We start from the raw sequence: 14,996 nt of genomic DNA on the forward strand, positions 1-14,996 counted from the left end.
ACATTCCAAAGACATGCAGGTTAGGTTCATTGTTGACTCTAAATGTCCCGTAGGTGTGAATGTGAGCGTGAATGGTTGTCTGTCTCTACGTGTCAGCCCTGTGATAGTCTGGAGACCTGTCCAGGGTGTATCCCGCCTTCACCCAATGTCAGCTGGGATCTGCTCCAGCACCCCCCGACACTGCCATCCCTAGAGCCGTGGAAAATGAAATGACATGATGTTGTGGCCTGTTTTCAAAGCTTTAGGTCTTTAGAAGGAATCAATACACATTAGGGCTAACTAACACATTGTTGGTTTTGTTTTTTTCTAGGGGATTTGTTGACAGTGAGAAAACTGTAGAGTAACACCAGACTTTATCCTTCCACTAACACTGCCAGGGATGGGTGGAGGCTTATTTATGAACTCACACTTTATCTTTGACTTCAGCAAGAGCAGTTTGATCTCTTATGTTCAGACACACACACCCACCCACACACACACACGCTGCATGATAACTGATGTCCCAACAAACACACGCTGCGTGGTGACCAAAGTCCCTGCATTGATCCCTGTACTTTTCTAAGCTATTCCAGGCCATCTGCACAAAGACACACACACACACACACACACACACACACACACGCGCATTATCGTATAGCTTGTGTTATATAACTCAGGGCGTGATCGGTCCAGGTTCAGGTCTATTACTTTCCACTGCACAGTTTACTTTACTTTACTTTACTTTGACTTTATTGTCCACCTTAGTGGAAATTTGTCTTTGGCTTCTCTAGTACATACAAGATAAATACAAACATAACACAGAATATAACCAGGACAATAAAATATTAAAACATACAGTCAGCAAAACACTCTGCACTGTTACAAAACGTAGATGTACAATTGTGCAAATGGGCAGGAAACAGCAGCAACAGATGGGGATAAGTTACACATTTCAAAATACTTTAGGTCTTCCCTAGTGCGGTCATTTTGCATTCAGTACCTGTATGGCATGGGGAATAAAAGACCTCTTCTATATTATGTTCCGGCTCGCCCTCAAGGGCCCCGAATCGACGGCCAGACGGGAGCAGCTCAAACTTTGAGTTTAGTGGGTGTGAAGCGTCTACAGATATCCGTCTGGCCTTCCTGAGTATATACCGCTCTATCAAATATATCACAGAGCTGCCTTCGTGGCTTGCCAACCACCTTCCCTGCACTTAACAATTTTGGAAAGCTTGTTTTTGTTCTTCCCACTCAAGTTGCCATAACCAAGCAGTTATATTAAACTGTAAAATGCTTCCAACCAGGCCCCTGTATGACATCTCAAGTATGTGTTGACGTACACCCAAAGCTCCTCAGCTTCCAAAACAATGGCTGGTTGGCTCTCTTAGAAATACTCTCTGAGTTTTTAATAAAACTTAACGTTTGATCGTCAATGATTGTGCCCAGGTACTTCAAATGTTCCACTACTTCCACAGGCTGGTTGTTAAAAACAACAGGGGCGATGCTACTGGTCCTCCTTGGTTTTGTTTGTATTACAAGTTCCTTTGTTTTTGCCACATTAATTTCCAAATCACAAGTCTGACACCAGTCCTGTAGCAAGGTGACCAGACCAGTTCATGGCCTGCGAGACACGCACACACACACACTCTGTCAGTAAGACTACCAGGGACTTAAACCCTGAATCAGCAGAACTGAATTCACCCAATAATAATGAGAAAAGTTCAATTAATTTCAAGACGATTTATTTTTCAAACGTTTCTTTATAAAAAAAAATAGAAGTCATCCAATATGAACATTTCACTTCAAATATACAATAAAGACACTTCAAAATGATGCGATAGCACAATGTCTGGGACACACGTATCTGCAAAATGCACACGGTGAATCACAATACGCAGTACAACAGTCAATTTTTTTCAAATACACTCATTGCAGTTTGGACCCGTTAACAGGTCTTCGAAAACAAACTGATTAAAGCGCATTCCACACGTTTATCAAGGCTGATTAATGGATAACCATTACTGTGAGTTTACATAACCCTTAGACAATGTTACAGTACCTGCTAATCTCTAACCAAATCATCCTTGTTTACTATCAGTAACTGAGCATCATTCAAGAGAGGATTGACTTTGTTCTATTTGTACAAGACAAGCAAAAGAAAAAACAAACACAAGTTGCAGGCAGTAATAGTGCAGAGTAAGGATTCAGCCAAACTAACAGCCAACCCAATCTCACTCCCAACTCGTCAAATATGTCAGCTTGGTCAGCGGCCCTACACTTCAAACTATGATGCTCTAGGTACTCCTCAAGCGTCAGTTTTGGATGCGTCAATTTCCGCTCGTTACATGCATACAGTGTCTTTTCAAAATGAACTTCCTGTGCAGGTTTACTTACGCAACAAAAGTACTTGGTTAAAGGACCAATCCGTAATATATTTATTGTAATAAATCCTAAAAATTACCATGATATGTCATCAGAGATTAAGGAAACATTCTAAATTGAAATACTGGCTTCTCCGACAACAATGCTACAGCGAGTATTTTGAAATTTCCATTCCGGTCCGGAACATCTGTTTTTGAGATATCGTTAACGTTCGATTCTACCCGACCTGAAAAGCCTCGGCACATCTTTCTGTGGTCCGTGTGCAGCTGGGTTATCAAGGCAGCGAGTATTTGAGACACACAGCCAGTGAAGTGATTCCGACTACTGCTGCTGGCCAGTGGCTAACACGGTCATGTCTAGAAGGTAACCCTCAAATTGTGAAATTGTGTGCTCCTTTTAGTCATACCGGAGGAGCGGACGGGCCACGGCTTCAATTTTTTTAATTTGGACAGCTGTCACCCATTTTAAACGCTACATGTAGCTGTCAGTGCTACATATTGTTCCTTTAAGTTTAGGGCAACAAAAGTACGCTTAGGAAACGACCGCGGGGAAGTAGAGCAGGTCGATCCTCGGCTCGCTCCAGTCGGCACGTCGAAGTGTCCTTGGGCAAATGTACCCCAAAATCGCATTGGTATGTGAGTGTGTGTGAATGAGCATTAGTCCAAATCCTGATGAGCAGGGTTCACCTCTCAGCCTCTGACATCAGTGTATGTTGGCATGTAGTGCAAAGCGCTTTGAGTGGTCGGAAGACTAGAAAGAAAAATATGTTGGTTTGTAAAATAACTGTGTTTTTTCCTAACTGTCGTTAGTTAAATGCGTAAGTTACGTAACAAAACGAAGGTAAAATGAGTCAACGTCGAGTTGGGTTTCACACAGGACACAAACGGCGGTCTCCTGGGTGTGTTTGTGTTTGTTTGACACATCCATCTCATACCTCTCACCCACCCAACACGGACTTTCTCGCTCTTTATACTACGTCAGTTGCTCTGACCGTTTAATAATGACGTGGATGGTTTTACATTGGAGTTAGTTAGTTAAAAGCCCTGCACGTCTCATACAGATGTTTATGGGTGCCCCTGTGCGTCTGTATCAGACACCACTGACTGAGTGGTGGTATTTGATGAGTTGACAGTGAGAGGGGGTTGTAACAGCAGGCGCACAAAGAAGAAATGTTGTGTTCCTTGTAGCAAAAAGAACCCTAAATAATCTTTAATAAAGAGAACAGGTGACTAACGTTTGGGTGAAATGTGCTCGTAGATCCCAATATTGGTCTGATAATGTGCACAATTAGATATTTTCTTCAAATTGTTCAGCCCTGCCATCCATTCAGTTCACCTCTCCATCTCGCTCTCTCTTTCTGGACTTCTACCACTCCATCAGTCATCTTGGCTCAGAATGTCAACGTTGATCTTCTCTCTCTCTATTAATAGCACACGTGTAAAGAGGAAGATACAGGAGGAAGACACTCGCTCCAATCAAGGAAGCTCCCAGACGATCGGGACGCCGACGCTCTGCCTTCTCTTTGACCGCCTTAGACACTTTTGGTCACACCGGCTCCCGACCACCGCTGGTCTAATAGTTCTGGTCCCACAATGTCATGTTAAGTCATGATTTAATCACTTGGCAACGCGGTACGCGGCCAGGTCCAGCGGCTCCTTGGAGGGGATGCACCAATCGTCTGCCTCCAAAGTCAGCTTGTAGTGACGCAAAGCGGTCTTGTTAAAAACTGGCAACCTTTCCACTGAGTCTGTAGACAATGCCTAGAGACAGACACAGAGAATAGACTTTTAAAGGGGACATATCACACTCATTTCCAGGTTCATACTTGGGTGCCGATTCGATATGTATTGCTATTTTTAAGTATAGCATTCAATATTACAATTTATTGAGATTTTTGTTAACTTTTTTAACACTAGGCCATAAGAAAAAGTTGAATCATACCTTTCTAGGGACTTTTACATTGGAAAATCTCTAAATTAATATAGTAAAAATGTTTGATTTTCAGCATGTATGTAGTCAGCAATGTCCTGAAGCCAAATATATCAGTCATTGTCAGGAATTATTTATTACATTTTTTTCCACGCAACCCAAAAATCAAAGAATAAAGACATTTCCCTCACAAATTCATTGTATTTTTTTTTTATTTATAAGGGACATGTAATGTTTTATACTTCTGGTGAATACAAAAAATATAAAAACGTTATAATTAACTTTCATGAACAGAAAACACACTGTGAAAGGGTTAAAGCTCTAGGACGAAAACGTGGACAACTCCCAAACCGGGACAACACCGCGGTAGCGACCTGTCAATCACAAGATAGCCCCGCCCTAAAGCATCCCCTGCTTTATAGTCTTTATGAGACCATAAACTCATGTTTACAATGTTTACTGAGGTAATAAATCAAGTGAGAAGTAGGCTCATTTTTTCATAGACTGCTATACAACCAGAGGAGTCGCCCTCTGCTGGCTGGTAGATAGAATACAACTTCAAGGCACTTCCGCATTGGCTTCACTTCTGAGACCCGGAGGTAGCTAACGGCTTATTTCAGCCTGGATTAATTGAGCCCCATTTAAAGAATGGGGCCCTGATCAGGCCATCCTTCAATGACTACGTATATCAAGCAATAAGTTGATGCATGCATGTGCGTGTGTGGTATATTACCTTCAGGTGTATGACTGCGTCAGTGCCGTGACCCTCCATAGAGTAGAGCTGCAAATCTCCCTGGAAGTAGCGAGTGTAGAGACGACTGATGGGCAGACCATAACCAAACCCTGCCTGCACACACACACACACACACACACAGACACACACACATTAGTTATTTTTTATAAAAGTTACCAACTACAGCTTTAATATTGTGTTTGAATGTGTGCATGTTTGTTGTGTGTGAGCTGCTCACCAGTGGGGCTCTGTGTCTGTCTTCTGTGGAGGGTCTGGGAGCTGTGGAGTACATGTAGCTGAACAGACGCTCTGTCTTCCTGAAGGGAACGCCACCTCCTCTGTCACTCATCTGGAGAGGGATAGAGATGATGGAGAGGTTAATTACACAGCAATGAGGCGGCGGCAGCTCAGTCCGTAGGGAACCCGTGAGGGTCGCCGGTTCAAGTCCCCGCACGGACCAAGTACAGAGTGTGGAACTGGTAGCTGGAGAGGTGCCAGTTTGCCTCCTGGACACTGCTGAGGTGCCCACTATATAGTATCTGCCCACTGCTCTGAATATACTAGGATGGGTTAAATGCAGAAGTTAAATTTCACTGTGTGCTGTGCTGCGAACAGTGTGTGAAAATAAAATTGGAATTTACATTTGCTGCAAAACAAACTGTCTTTAATCATTACGAAAGGTTGGGGAGGTCAGTTTGGTTTTATGTTCTTACCTTGTTAACATAAAACATAGATAGGATGACCTGTTAACCACATTCAGTTTTTCCATGGCATCCAATTAGGGCAAGTAGGTATCAAACAATAGTGCGCTGAGTCTAAATATGGTCGCATGATGTGCCAGGAGCCAATGATGTCGGTGAATGGGCTTGGTATCTGGCCAGATTATGATTCTTTGATGATAATGAGGGTTTATGGGTTTATGTAAGATAATTAAGCAGCTAAACAGAGGTCGGTAAGGGTAAGAACGACGATGGGGCAAAGGGTGAAAACGCGTCATTTCAGAATGCGGAGGAGAAGAAAGCGTTCCTTCTACTGTTTCTTTCCGTAGCTTTTTGAACAATCATCACATAATCTCCTTAGAATATACATAATGTTACATAATGTTACATAATGTTACATACTTCAGTATGGGTTTAGAACAGGGAGGATTACTACGCTATTTCTGGAGTAAAGAAGTTTTAGTTGCAGCAACTCTGTTTCTATTCTTGGTTTGAGAATTTGGGGCATTCAACTAATACTTTCAACTCGTGTACATTATATAAAGCTTAAGTTAATGTTGAGTTGATGTTTGCTAATGCTTTCTGGGGGTTTATAGCCACTCCTGCCATCGTGAATGATATTTGCTCACCTTTTCAACATAAACACAACAGAAGAGTCTGAATTCCCTGATGTGACTTCCACCTTGACTTTCCATAGGACAGAGCACTTCCATGACAACATACTGTCCTTCCCTTTTGTCTATTTTGGTATGTTAAAGTGAATTCTACTGCAGTAGGGCCAAAGTCCATGCAATGCACCAGACGTACAGTAAAAAAAAACATGCGATTTAATGAAGTGCAGATTGTAAAACTCTCTAACATCAAAAACATATTTAGTCAAAGTTAACACGATAACGCAAATTCATTTTAACGTCACAAATTTCTTTAACGCAACTAGCGATTTTTAGGTTGTAACGTGCTCAGGCTTTAAAGTTAGAGTTAAGATACTGGTATTATGAAACTACAAAACCTAAAGAATCCATCGGTACCAACCATGTCATACTAGCTTGTCAAGAAGGAGGTTAAATAATGCTCTGGTATAGTTATTTTCAAAGGAGTCCCTTGACCTCTGACCTCAAGATATGTGAATGAAGTCAGCACACTGACACACTGACACACGGACAGCTGTTGTTGCATGTTGGGCTGCAGTTTGCCATGTTATGATTTGAGCATATTGTTTTATGCTAAATGCAGTACCTGTGAGGATTTCTGGACAATATTTGTCATTGTTTTGTGTTGTTAATTGATTTCAAATAATAAATATATACATGCATTTGCATAAAGCAGCATATTTGTCCACTCAATACGTGACAAATCTCCCTTTTAAGTATATTTTGAACTGCTAAAAAATGCTAAGTCAATATTTTAATTGATTGACAGCCCTAATGTTTGGTTAATGTGGAAGCTGCAATTGGTTCGCCAACTTCACGTTTTCCGTGTCAATTTTAAAGACATAATGAAGAGTTGTTATTTCTATACGTAGTAGAGTCGCTCACCTTGATTGACAGGTCCTCTCCACCGAGAGCGACCATGACATTAATGGGTGGGAGGGTCCTGCTGGCCTCGTGGTTCTCAATGGTTGCTCTCATGGCGTTCTACAGAGAGGAAACAGGGACAAAGAGGTTTATCAGCTGTTGGGACCAAGACAACAGGTCGATATTTACATTTTATTAAAAGTCAGGTATGAAATGTTATCAAGAGAAGTTCAGTGTTTTCTAAAACCCATACTGAACCCATTGCTTGTGTCCGTACTTTTGGACACTTTTGGATAATTAATTAATATGGGATCAATTTATGGTGCAGTATTTAGATCCTAAACACAAACACAGACCTGAATACTACTGAATATAGTATGAGATAATATGACATGTTATGTGACATATGTTTGTTTGTTTGTTTGCAGATGCACATACCTTGAAGAGTTCAAAGAGCATGTGGTACAGGTGAGATGGGATGTATGAGATGTGGATGGGCTCTTTGTTGTTGTTGGCTAAAGGAGGAAAAAAATACAAAATAGTCAGCGCTCTATGCACACACACACACACACACATTAGCCACATTGCTAAAAAAAACTGCGAGTGTGTGTTTTGTGTGTGACGTCTCACCATTCATCTGCCTCAGCTCCAGCTCTGGAGCCCCCAGGTAATACTGCTCACACAGCAACTTAGCACTCTCATAGGCATCTAGAGAGAGACGGGAAGAAACCACAACTCTGTAAGAGCCATCTTGTATTATTTACAGTGTTTTGCATTTGATTATCATTTAAAAAGTACATTGGCCAAAGTCTCCCATCACAGGCTAGATTTTTTAAAGCCTGAAAACAGAGCCGTGAGGAGGAGCAGAAGTCTAGTTATCTCTCAGAACACTTGAATTACAATATGCTGAAAGGTTATTATAGAATTTATCGCCCAATGATGCCAAGAATATTCGGCCTACTGCAGCTTTAAGTGCACACTTCAGACTACACATGGCAACCTATTTCGCAGAGAGACGCCCAGTAAGACCTGTCCCAGATTTGCTGTGTGTCAGTTCCTTTTTGGTTATTTGATTACACACAATTCAAGTTGGAAAATACCCCGTCGTTTCTCTTTCTTACCACTAGTCAAAACCCCCAGCCTCTCTTTCTCTCTATCCTTCTGCTTCTTCTTACCTCGAGCAACCTCTGTTACGTCACACATGGAGTCGATACAGCCAATGGTGTTGGGGTGGGCCGGGTTTGAGTTGCCATTGAAGATAAGAGCTGCAAGAAAGTAGAGAAAGAGGAAATAGTTATGACGCATACAGTAGGAGGAGTAGTTACTATAGATTCTATATATTCACTAGGGCTGTCAATCAATGGAAATATTGAATTGCTATTAATCGCACGATTGTGCGGCAGCTCACTGTGCTGGTTGATGAGCATGCGGATGGAGATGCGGCTGGTGTAGAAGCGGTCCAGGAAGTACTGGATGTTGTGGTCAGTGGCGGCGTCCGGCTGGACGAAAGCGTCTTTGTACTCGATGATTCCCTGAGCCATGGTGGGGACCACATCGTTGTGCCGGTTCCTGATGGACTCCAAGACCTCCACAAACCTGGGATCGAGAGAGGAAGAAGACAGAGTTTAGGTTAGAAGGAAAAAGAAGAGCGTGGAGACAAAGTTGTCCTGTCCAGATCTGTGCTGTTCTGCTTTTGTTTGTTTGTTTTTTCAGATAGGTGTGCTACACTCACATCTCCAGGACTCTGTGGTCGTCGGGGTTCTTGTCCAGAAACTCCAGGATCTCCACCAGGCTCTGGATGTACCTGAGAGAACACAAACACCGGGGGAGTCACTGGCTGTCCATCACGCCTGCTGTCACAGGAGATAGTGACAGCTAGAGCATGGTATAGATCAGGGGTCAGCAACCTTTACTATCAAAAGAGCCATTTTAGGCAAAGAAAAAGAAAAGAAATCTGTCTGGAGCCGCAAAACATGTGAGCATTGTGATGAAGGTAACACAGTTTATAGTCTAAGTATATAGTATATAAGTCTAATGCAGTGAGGGCCAAAGTGCAAATGTACTACGGAGTATTAGGGCCACATTGAGGGAAAAAAAATCGGAGATTTCCAGAATAAAGTCATAATATTACGAGAAAAAAAGTTTTAATAATACGAGAATAAAGTCATAACTTCACGAGAAAAAAAAAACACATAGAATTACTATTTTATAATATTAAGACTTTATTCTCATCATATTACAACTTTTTTTCTCATAAAATTATGACGTTATTCTTGAAATCTCAGATTTCTTTTTTTTCCTCATGTCGCCCTAATACTCCGTCGTACGGTCGTACCATAGACCTACAATAATGATAAATAAAAATGAAAATGTAAACAAAAAACAGTAAGTCATTTCCACCAATTTTTTTAAAAATCTACAGGGAGCCACTGGAGAGGGGCTAGAGTGGTGGCTGAGCAGCAGGTTGCAGACCCCTTGTATAGACACACACATTAACCCCGCTACAGCCTGGCAGAGTTAGCGGTACATTCCACTGGGTGAGCGAGGAGGAAAAACAGGGAGAGAGAGAGGGAGGAGACAGAGAGGAGAATGTAAACATCGTCATCCATCAGCAGCCCTGACGCACGCGTGTGTGTGTGTTGATGTGATTCAAAGAAAATAACTTCAACGTGACTATGGTTCCCTGAACACACTCAGTTATCTGTTAGCTGAAGGGTCTTAGATGTTTCCTGTCAGCGGTTCAAGTTGTTGTTGAGCCAACTTCTGGGTCTTTCAAATATCACATCACAATATCGCATTTCCACCGGTGGACACTTTAGCATCAAATTCTATAAATAAAGAACGTCAATGAGCCTTCTCTTCATTGTTGTTTGTGTCAAACTTCCCAAGATCAGCAATATTACAAGCCACCAACAACGAGGTCAAAGGTCAGAGGTCACATTTCCACGACAAAAGATGGAACAAATGTTGAATTAGCCTCAAAAAACATTGAGAATAAATAGAACCACAGCGTTTTCTTTTCACATCATCATCTCAAAACACTACTTTCAAATACTTTTTAATCTCAAAGATCCACTCTGTAAAAAGTGTCTCGTTTAGTTAACGGAATATAATCTTTTGATATCTTCCATAGTTACTATTTTCTTATGAATGACGCTGAAAGTGTGACTTTGTTTATGACTCAACAGTGAGGCTGCTGATCTGGACATGCTGTTCCTCTAAGCTGCAACAACAAGCCGCCAGGATGAGGAAAAAGAAAAGAAGAAGAAAGGCTGGGGGGGTTCGAGGAGGAACTGGGACAAAGTTCAGCCACCCTCCCTCCCTCCTCCTCCTCCTCTCCCTGCTCTGTAATGTAATATCTGGGCCTACAGTGCAGTGTCAGCCTGCTATTCATAGCAATCGGATTAACAACCTTGCAACTCTTGAAAAAGAGGAGCTACTCTGTAGAAAAAAAATAAAGTTTTTGTGTTTCAACAAATCTGAATGGTCCGAGGACTGTCTGTACCTCAGGCCAAAACATGAAAATCTCAAAGGGTGGAATGTCACAGGTACTCTTGTGGAGTTCTTATACTAACCTCCTTCTGGAAAAACAAAAACAAAAACGTCAAGTAACGGTATGTTTTACTTGAGTAGGATGTTCTATGACTTTAAGTCTTTGAGTTCTTCACAGGGCAGCATTGACATAAAAGGTCAGTCAGTAAACAAGTCACCAGTTAATCAGATACTCTGTGAAATCAATCAGTGTGTATATCCAGTAGTCTCACCAGCTCTGGAGCAGCTGGACGGAGGGCGTGGCCAGCAGGCGGTCCGGCAGCAGGTTGATCTCCTTCATGATGTTGGACAAACGGACAGGAAGCTCCTGGCGAAGGAAGACAAACGATGTGCGTTCACAGGCATTGGTTGAACCTGGAGAACAGGACAGAGAGTCAAAAGGGCATGAAATGAGTTATTGCTGGTTTGACTCAAGATCCACTTACTAGCTTTTAATAACACTTTCAACCACATCTAACGGTGTTGTTGAGCAAATTGAGATGGCTCAAGTTTCATCAAGTGACCTACAGTAAGTATGGGATTTCAGTCATGAGGAAGCAAGTGGTTGTACATTGGTGGGGGAGAGCTGTAAGCGCTCCAGTGAACTCCATAACTACTCCATAGCTAGCGGTGCTAATAGTGTAAACAATGGCAATAGTGCTGACAGAGCTAACAGTGAAACGGCGATATCAGCTGTAACCGTCGTATGAGAGCAGTGCCAGAGGGGTGGCTGTGTACACAACACAACATGTACTAATACACACACAGAGGGAGAGTGACTTCATTCTCTGCTCAGGTAGACATTACTCCTTTATATCTTTACAGAGAACATATTGTTGCTTGCTGCTATATTAATGCTCTGGATATCGTATAGAGCACCTTTAAGCCACTGAAGTAAACATTAATAAAACCCTCATACAGAGATATGTTGCCCGATGTCTGATCTAGGAGTGTAAGAAAATATCGAGTATCGCGATGTGATACTGTATCGATTTTTAATGAATAGTTACCTGTGATACATGCAAATACAGCGTAATACTGCGTAAAAAAACAGTTTTCCTAAAATTTGATTTTAAAGAAATCTAAATATATTGCTTAGAGTATCACAATTCATCGCAATAAATTGACCCCTGTATCCTGATACCTATCGTATCACCAGATTCTTGCGAATACACAGCCCTAACATAAACCAAGTGAAAGTTGTCTTTTTGGTGTTGCTGTTTACTAAACTATTAATTATAGTGCAAAGCATGGCTGAAATAAAATGTTAATTTACAATGAGAAAAAAAAAGACCCTCCCCTCCTACCTTCCGTCCAAAGGAAAATCAGAGTACCCCACTCTCAACCTTAGTAATTTGTGTACAGTCCCTAACAGAAGTCATCATTTGATGTCATTGTCATCCTCATCATCCTCACCATTAACTGCATTAACATGAGCAGCAGCAGCAATGTTACCACCATCAACATCATTAACACACTGGGAATCATCAAGGTCTCACTCAGGTCACAGCAGGCTGACAGCTTGTAACTAACAGCTTGTTTTCCTTCAGTGATGATGTGAGATGATTGAATCGAGCCAATGAGACAGGTTAGGAAACAATTCATTACAGGACTGTTCTATCTTTGTCTCGGCACCCCTTGCTGATCCCTGAGCGTAGCAATGATCACGGCTTAAGGCCTAGGCCACCTAATGGGGGGGCGCTGGTCGCCCTCTAAAAAAAATAATATATATATATATATTTTTTTTTAAATACCGCCTTTTCTTATTTTCTTCATTGACTTAAAAAAAGAACAAATAAAGAAAGAATTACACTTTTCACCCTTGTAGCTCTCTTTCTTCACACTTATTTGTTAATGAAAGTGTAAATTGTAGTGAAACTCAAAGTGTAAAAAAATTAAGCCAACAATATGAGGGAGCAATTGTTTATTTATTATAATAAATGCAGGTATTTATGAAAATAAAAATCTTATTTTTTGTCTTTGTGATGTCTGATGTGTGCGGTTTATGTGGGCTAGGGTTCCTAGGGGTGGGGAGGCTCCTAATCCAAATTTCACTTATGGGGCACCCAAAGGGCTAGAGCCGGCCCTGGCAATTCAACCTCTGGAATTTTAATAGATGCATGCTTATTACTATATTATTATTCCTGTTCGTATGGAATATGTAGCCTATAGGCAAAAGTAAAATATACATTTCAACTTTAATTCGAACCAGAGAGGCTACAATAAATAAAATAATAGTTAAAGGCATACAAACATACACAAATAGGCTAGATGAAATAAAATAAATAAAAACACGAATTAAAATATAGTGATAAGAGACGCTCGCACTCACCGAAATCCAAGAACTGCTTCATGGAGAGCGGAGAGGGGGAGAACTTGGAGAAGTGATCGATGTGTTTGGGCACGTTGGCCATCACTGCAGTCTTCATCAGAGACCGAACGAACTTCATTTTACTCGTCATCTTCAAATTAGCACATTAAACGTCGGACAGGAAAATAAAATATAAAATATCCTCCGGCGGTTGGTGGTAAAGTGGAGTATTAGTTGTAGTTGTAGCAGAGGAGATGCTGGTGTGTTACAGTCTGCAGCAACAACACATGAAGCTCTGTCTAAATAGACGAGCTCAGCCAATGGGAGAGCGCGCTGGGCGGCAGACAGCCAATTGGATCCCATCCAGGATCACACCTACTTCTACTGTAAGATAGTAAACAAGGAGGCATGTGTTTTGTGTGACCCGGTCACGTCATGTTCCACGTAACGTTTCCTCCGTCTGATAAATAGCATGGCTTCACATTAACACAAACACTATCAGCTCTGCTTAATCACATACTGGATACACAGCCTCACTCACTATTTACATACAAGTTAGTTAACGGATTAATAATAAGAACAACTTTGATTACCCCTTACAATCATTTTTTTTTTTTAATCACTAATAGTTTTTGTATGACCAAGTGTCAGTTTGTTGTGTGGGATAGATGGAAAATCATATTAATGATTTTGTAAACAAATAATAATAATAATAATAACATGGTATAAAGTATTATGTATATGAAAAAAATCCATTATGAAATAGGGTCAAATTCTAATTGAATTAGCTCATTTGACCTATCTCAACATTGAGACCACAGTTAAGAAAAGTGGTGTTTGGACCCATAAAATGCTTTGGTTAAATCACATTATTTAGTAATTATTTCATATTTTTATCAGGTGAAATAAAAGTGTTCCAAACTATATTTATTATGTTTATAAATATTAACCGTCAAAACCAAATATTGAAACCAACTGTGCTCTCTGTCTTCATCTCTCTCAGGCACAGCTGTTTTCCATGTTCCTGGCTGGTGTTTTCCTATGGTAGAAACATTGCATCACACAATACATGCTGTACATTCATTAATAACAGTCTATGTGTATTACTATTCAGTCAATACCTGCTTTCTTTCTAAAATAGGTTCCCTATTTTTTATTATTGATAAAAACACAATAAGTTAAAGTCAATAATGACAACAACGTTCTATTACATTCTAAGTATACGAGGATGACAATATCATGAGTTCAGTGTTTTTGTGGTTTTGAATGCTTGGGAACATCCTATTACCACCTCTTGTTCTTGTTCTTGTTATCACTCCATCTATTCTGGACCCCCTGTGCTAGTTCCTGTGTCAGACAACCAGCTACCACCCCTATCAGCATTCCCCAGCTTGTTTACTGTCTGGTAGCTCCCTTAAAGGAGCTCAGTTGAAAGCATTTCCATTGCCTCTCAACGGCACTTGTCATGGCGGATGGCTAGCTAACGGTGCTAACAGCGTTAACAGTGCAAACAATGACGAAAGTGCTGACAGAGATAACAGTGTTTAGCCAACCCGTTCTCACTCCCAGCTTGTCAAACACCGCAAATTGGGCAGTGCCCCTCGGCATCGGAAACCAACGCACAGAGGTACCTCTTAGCGAGAGTTTGTGACGAAACTAACTCCAATGTAAACCCACTCCGGGTGTTATTCGACGGTCGAAGCACGTGACGTAGTATTAATAGCGTGAGAGTCTGCTAAGGGCAGCTGGGAGAGGAGGTGGACGGGTCAAACAAACGCAAGACTGCTGTTCGTGTCCCGTGTGAAACTGAAAGTAACGTTGACTTATTTTGTCACATATGTCATTTGTCACACGACTCGTTATCGTCAATCCCGTTAGTCACGTGAGTCGTTAGTAAG

At 41.2% G+C, this 14,996-nt stretch overlaps 1 protein-coding gene across 1 annotated transcript; it reads right to left on the reverse strand.

Annotated features, from left to right (window-relative positions):
* Positions 1 to 1,707: 1,707 nt before the first annotated feature.
* LOC119502014 (pyruvate dehydrogenase (acetyl-transferring) kinase isozyme 2, mitochondrial-like) lies at positions 1,708 to 13,374 on the reverse strand. Its single transcript, XM_037792837.1, has 11 exons — positions 13,120 to 13,374; positions 11,021 to 11,162; positions 8,989 to 9,060; positions 8,665 to 8,852; positions 8,432 to 8,521; positions 7,887 to 7,964; positions 7,695 to 7,771; positions 7,278 to 7,376; positions 5,262 to 5,372; positions 5,024 to 5,137; positions 1,708 to 4,121 (listed from the first exon to the last, which is right to left on the reverse strand). Exons 1-11 carry the CDS (start codon positions 13,247 to 13,249, stop codon positions 3,978 to 3,980), a joined length of 1,245 nt encoding a protein of 414 aa, XP_037648765.1. The 5' UTR covers positions 13,250 to 13,374; the 3' UTR covers positions 1,708 to 3,977.
* Between the last annotated feature and the right edge of the window lie 1,622 nt (positions 13,375 to 14,996).

This window comes from Sebastes umbrosus, chromosome 14, assembly GCF_015220745.1.
Source record: "Sebastes umbrosus isolate fSebUmb1 chromosome 14, fSebUmb1.pri, whole genome shotgun sequence".
Lineage (NCBI taxonomy): Eukaryota > Metazoa > Chordata > Actinopteri > Perciformes > Sebastidae > Sebastes > Sebastes umbrosus.

Bases quoted from the DNA above. Each gene is read 5' to 3' on its own strand.
- LOC119502014 (XM_037792837.1), bottom strand. From the start codon at position 13,249: ATGACGAGTAAAATGAAGTTCGTTCGGTCTCTGATGAAGACTGCAGTG. The intron at 5,373-7,277 runs GTGAGCGACTCT...ATCCCTCTCCAG, and splicing joins GAGAGGACCTGTCAATCAAG to ATGAGTGACAGAGGAGGTGG. The intron at 4,122-5,023 runs GTAATATACCAC...GTCTGTCTCTAG, and splicing joins ACGCAGTCATACACCTGAAG to GCATTGTCTACAGACTCAGT.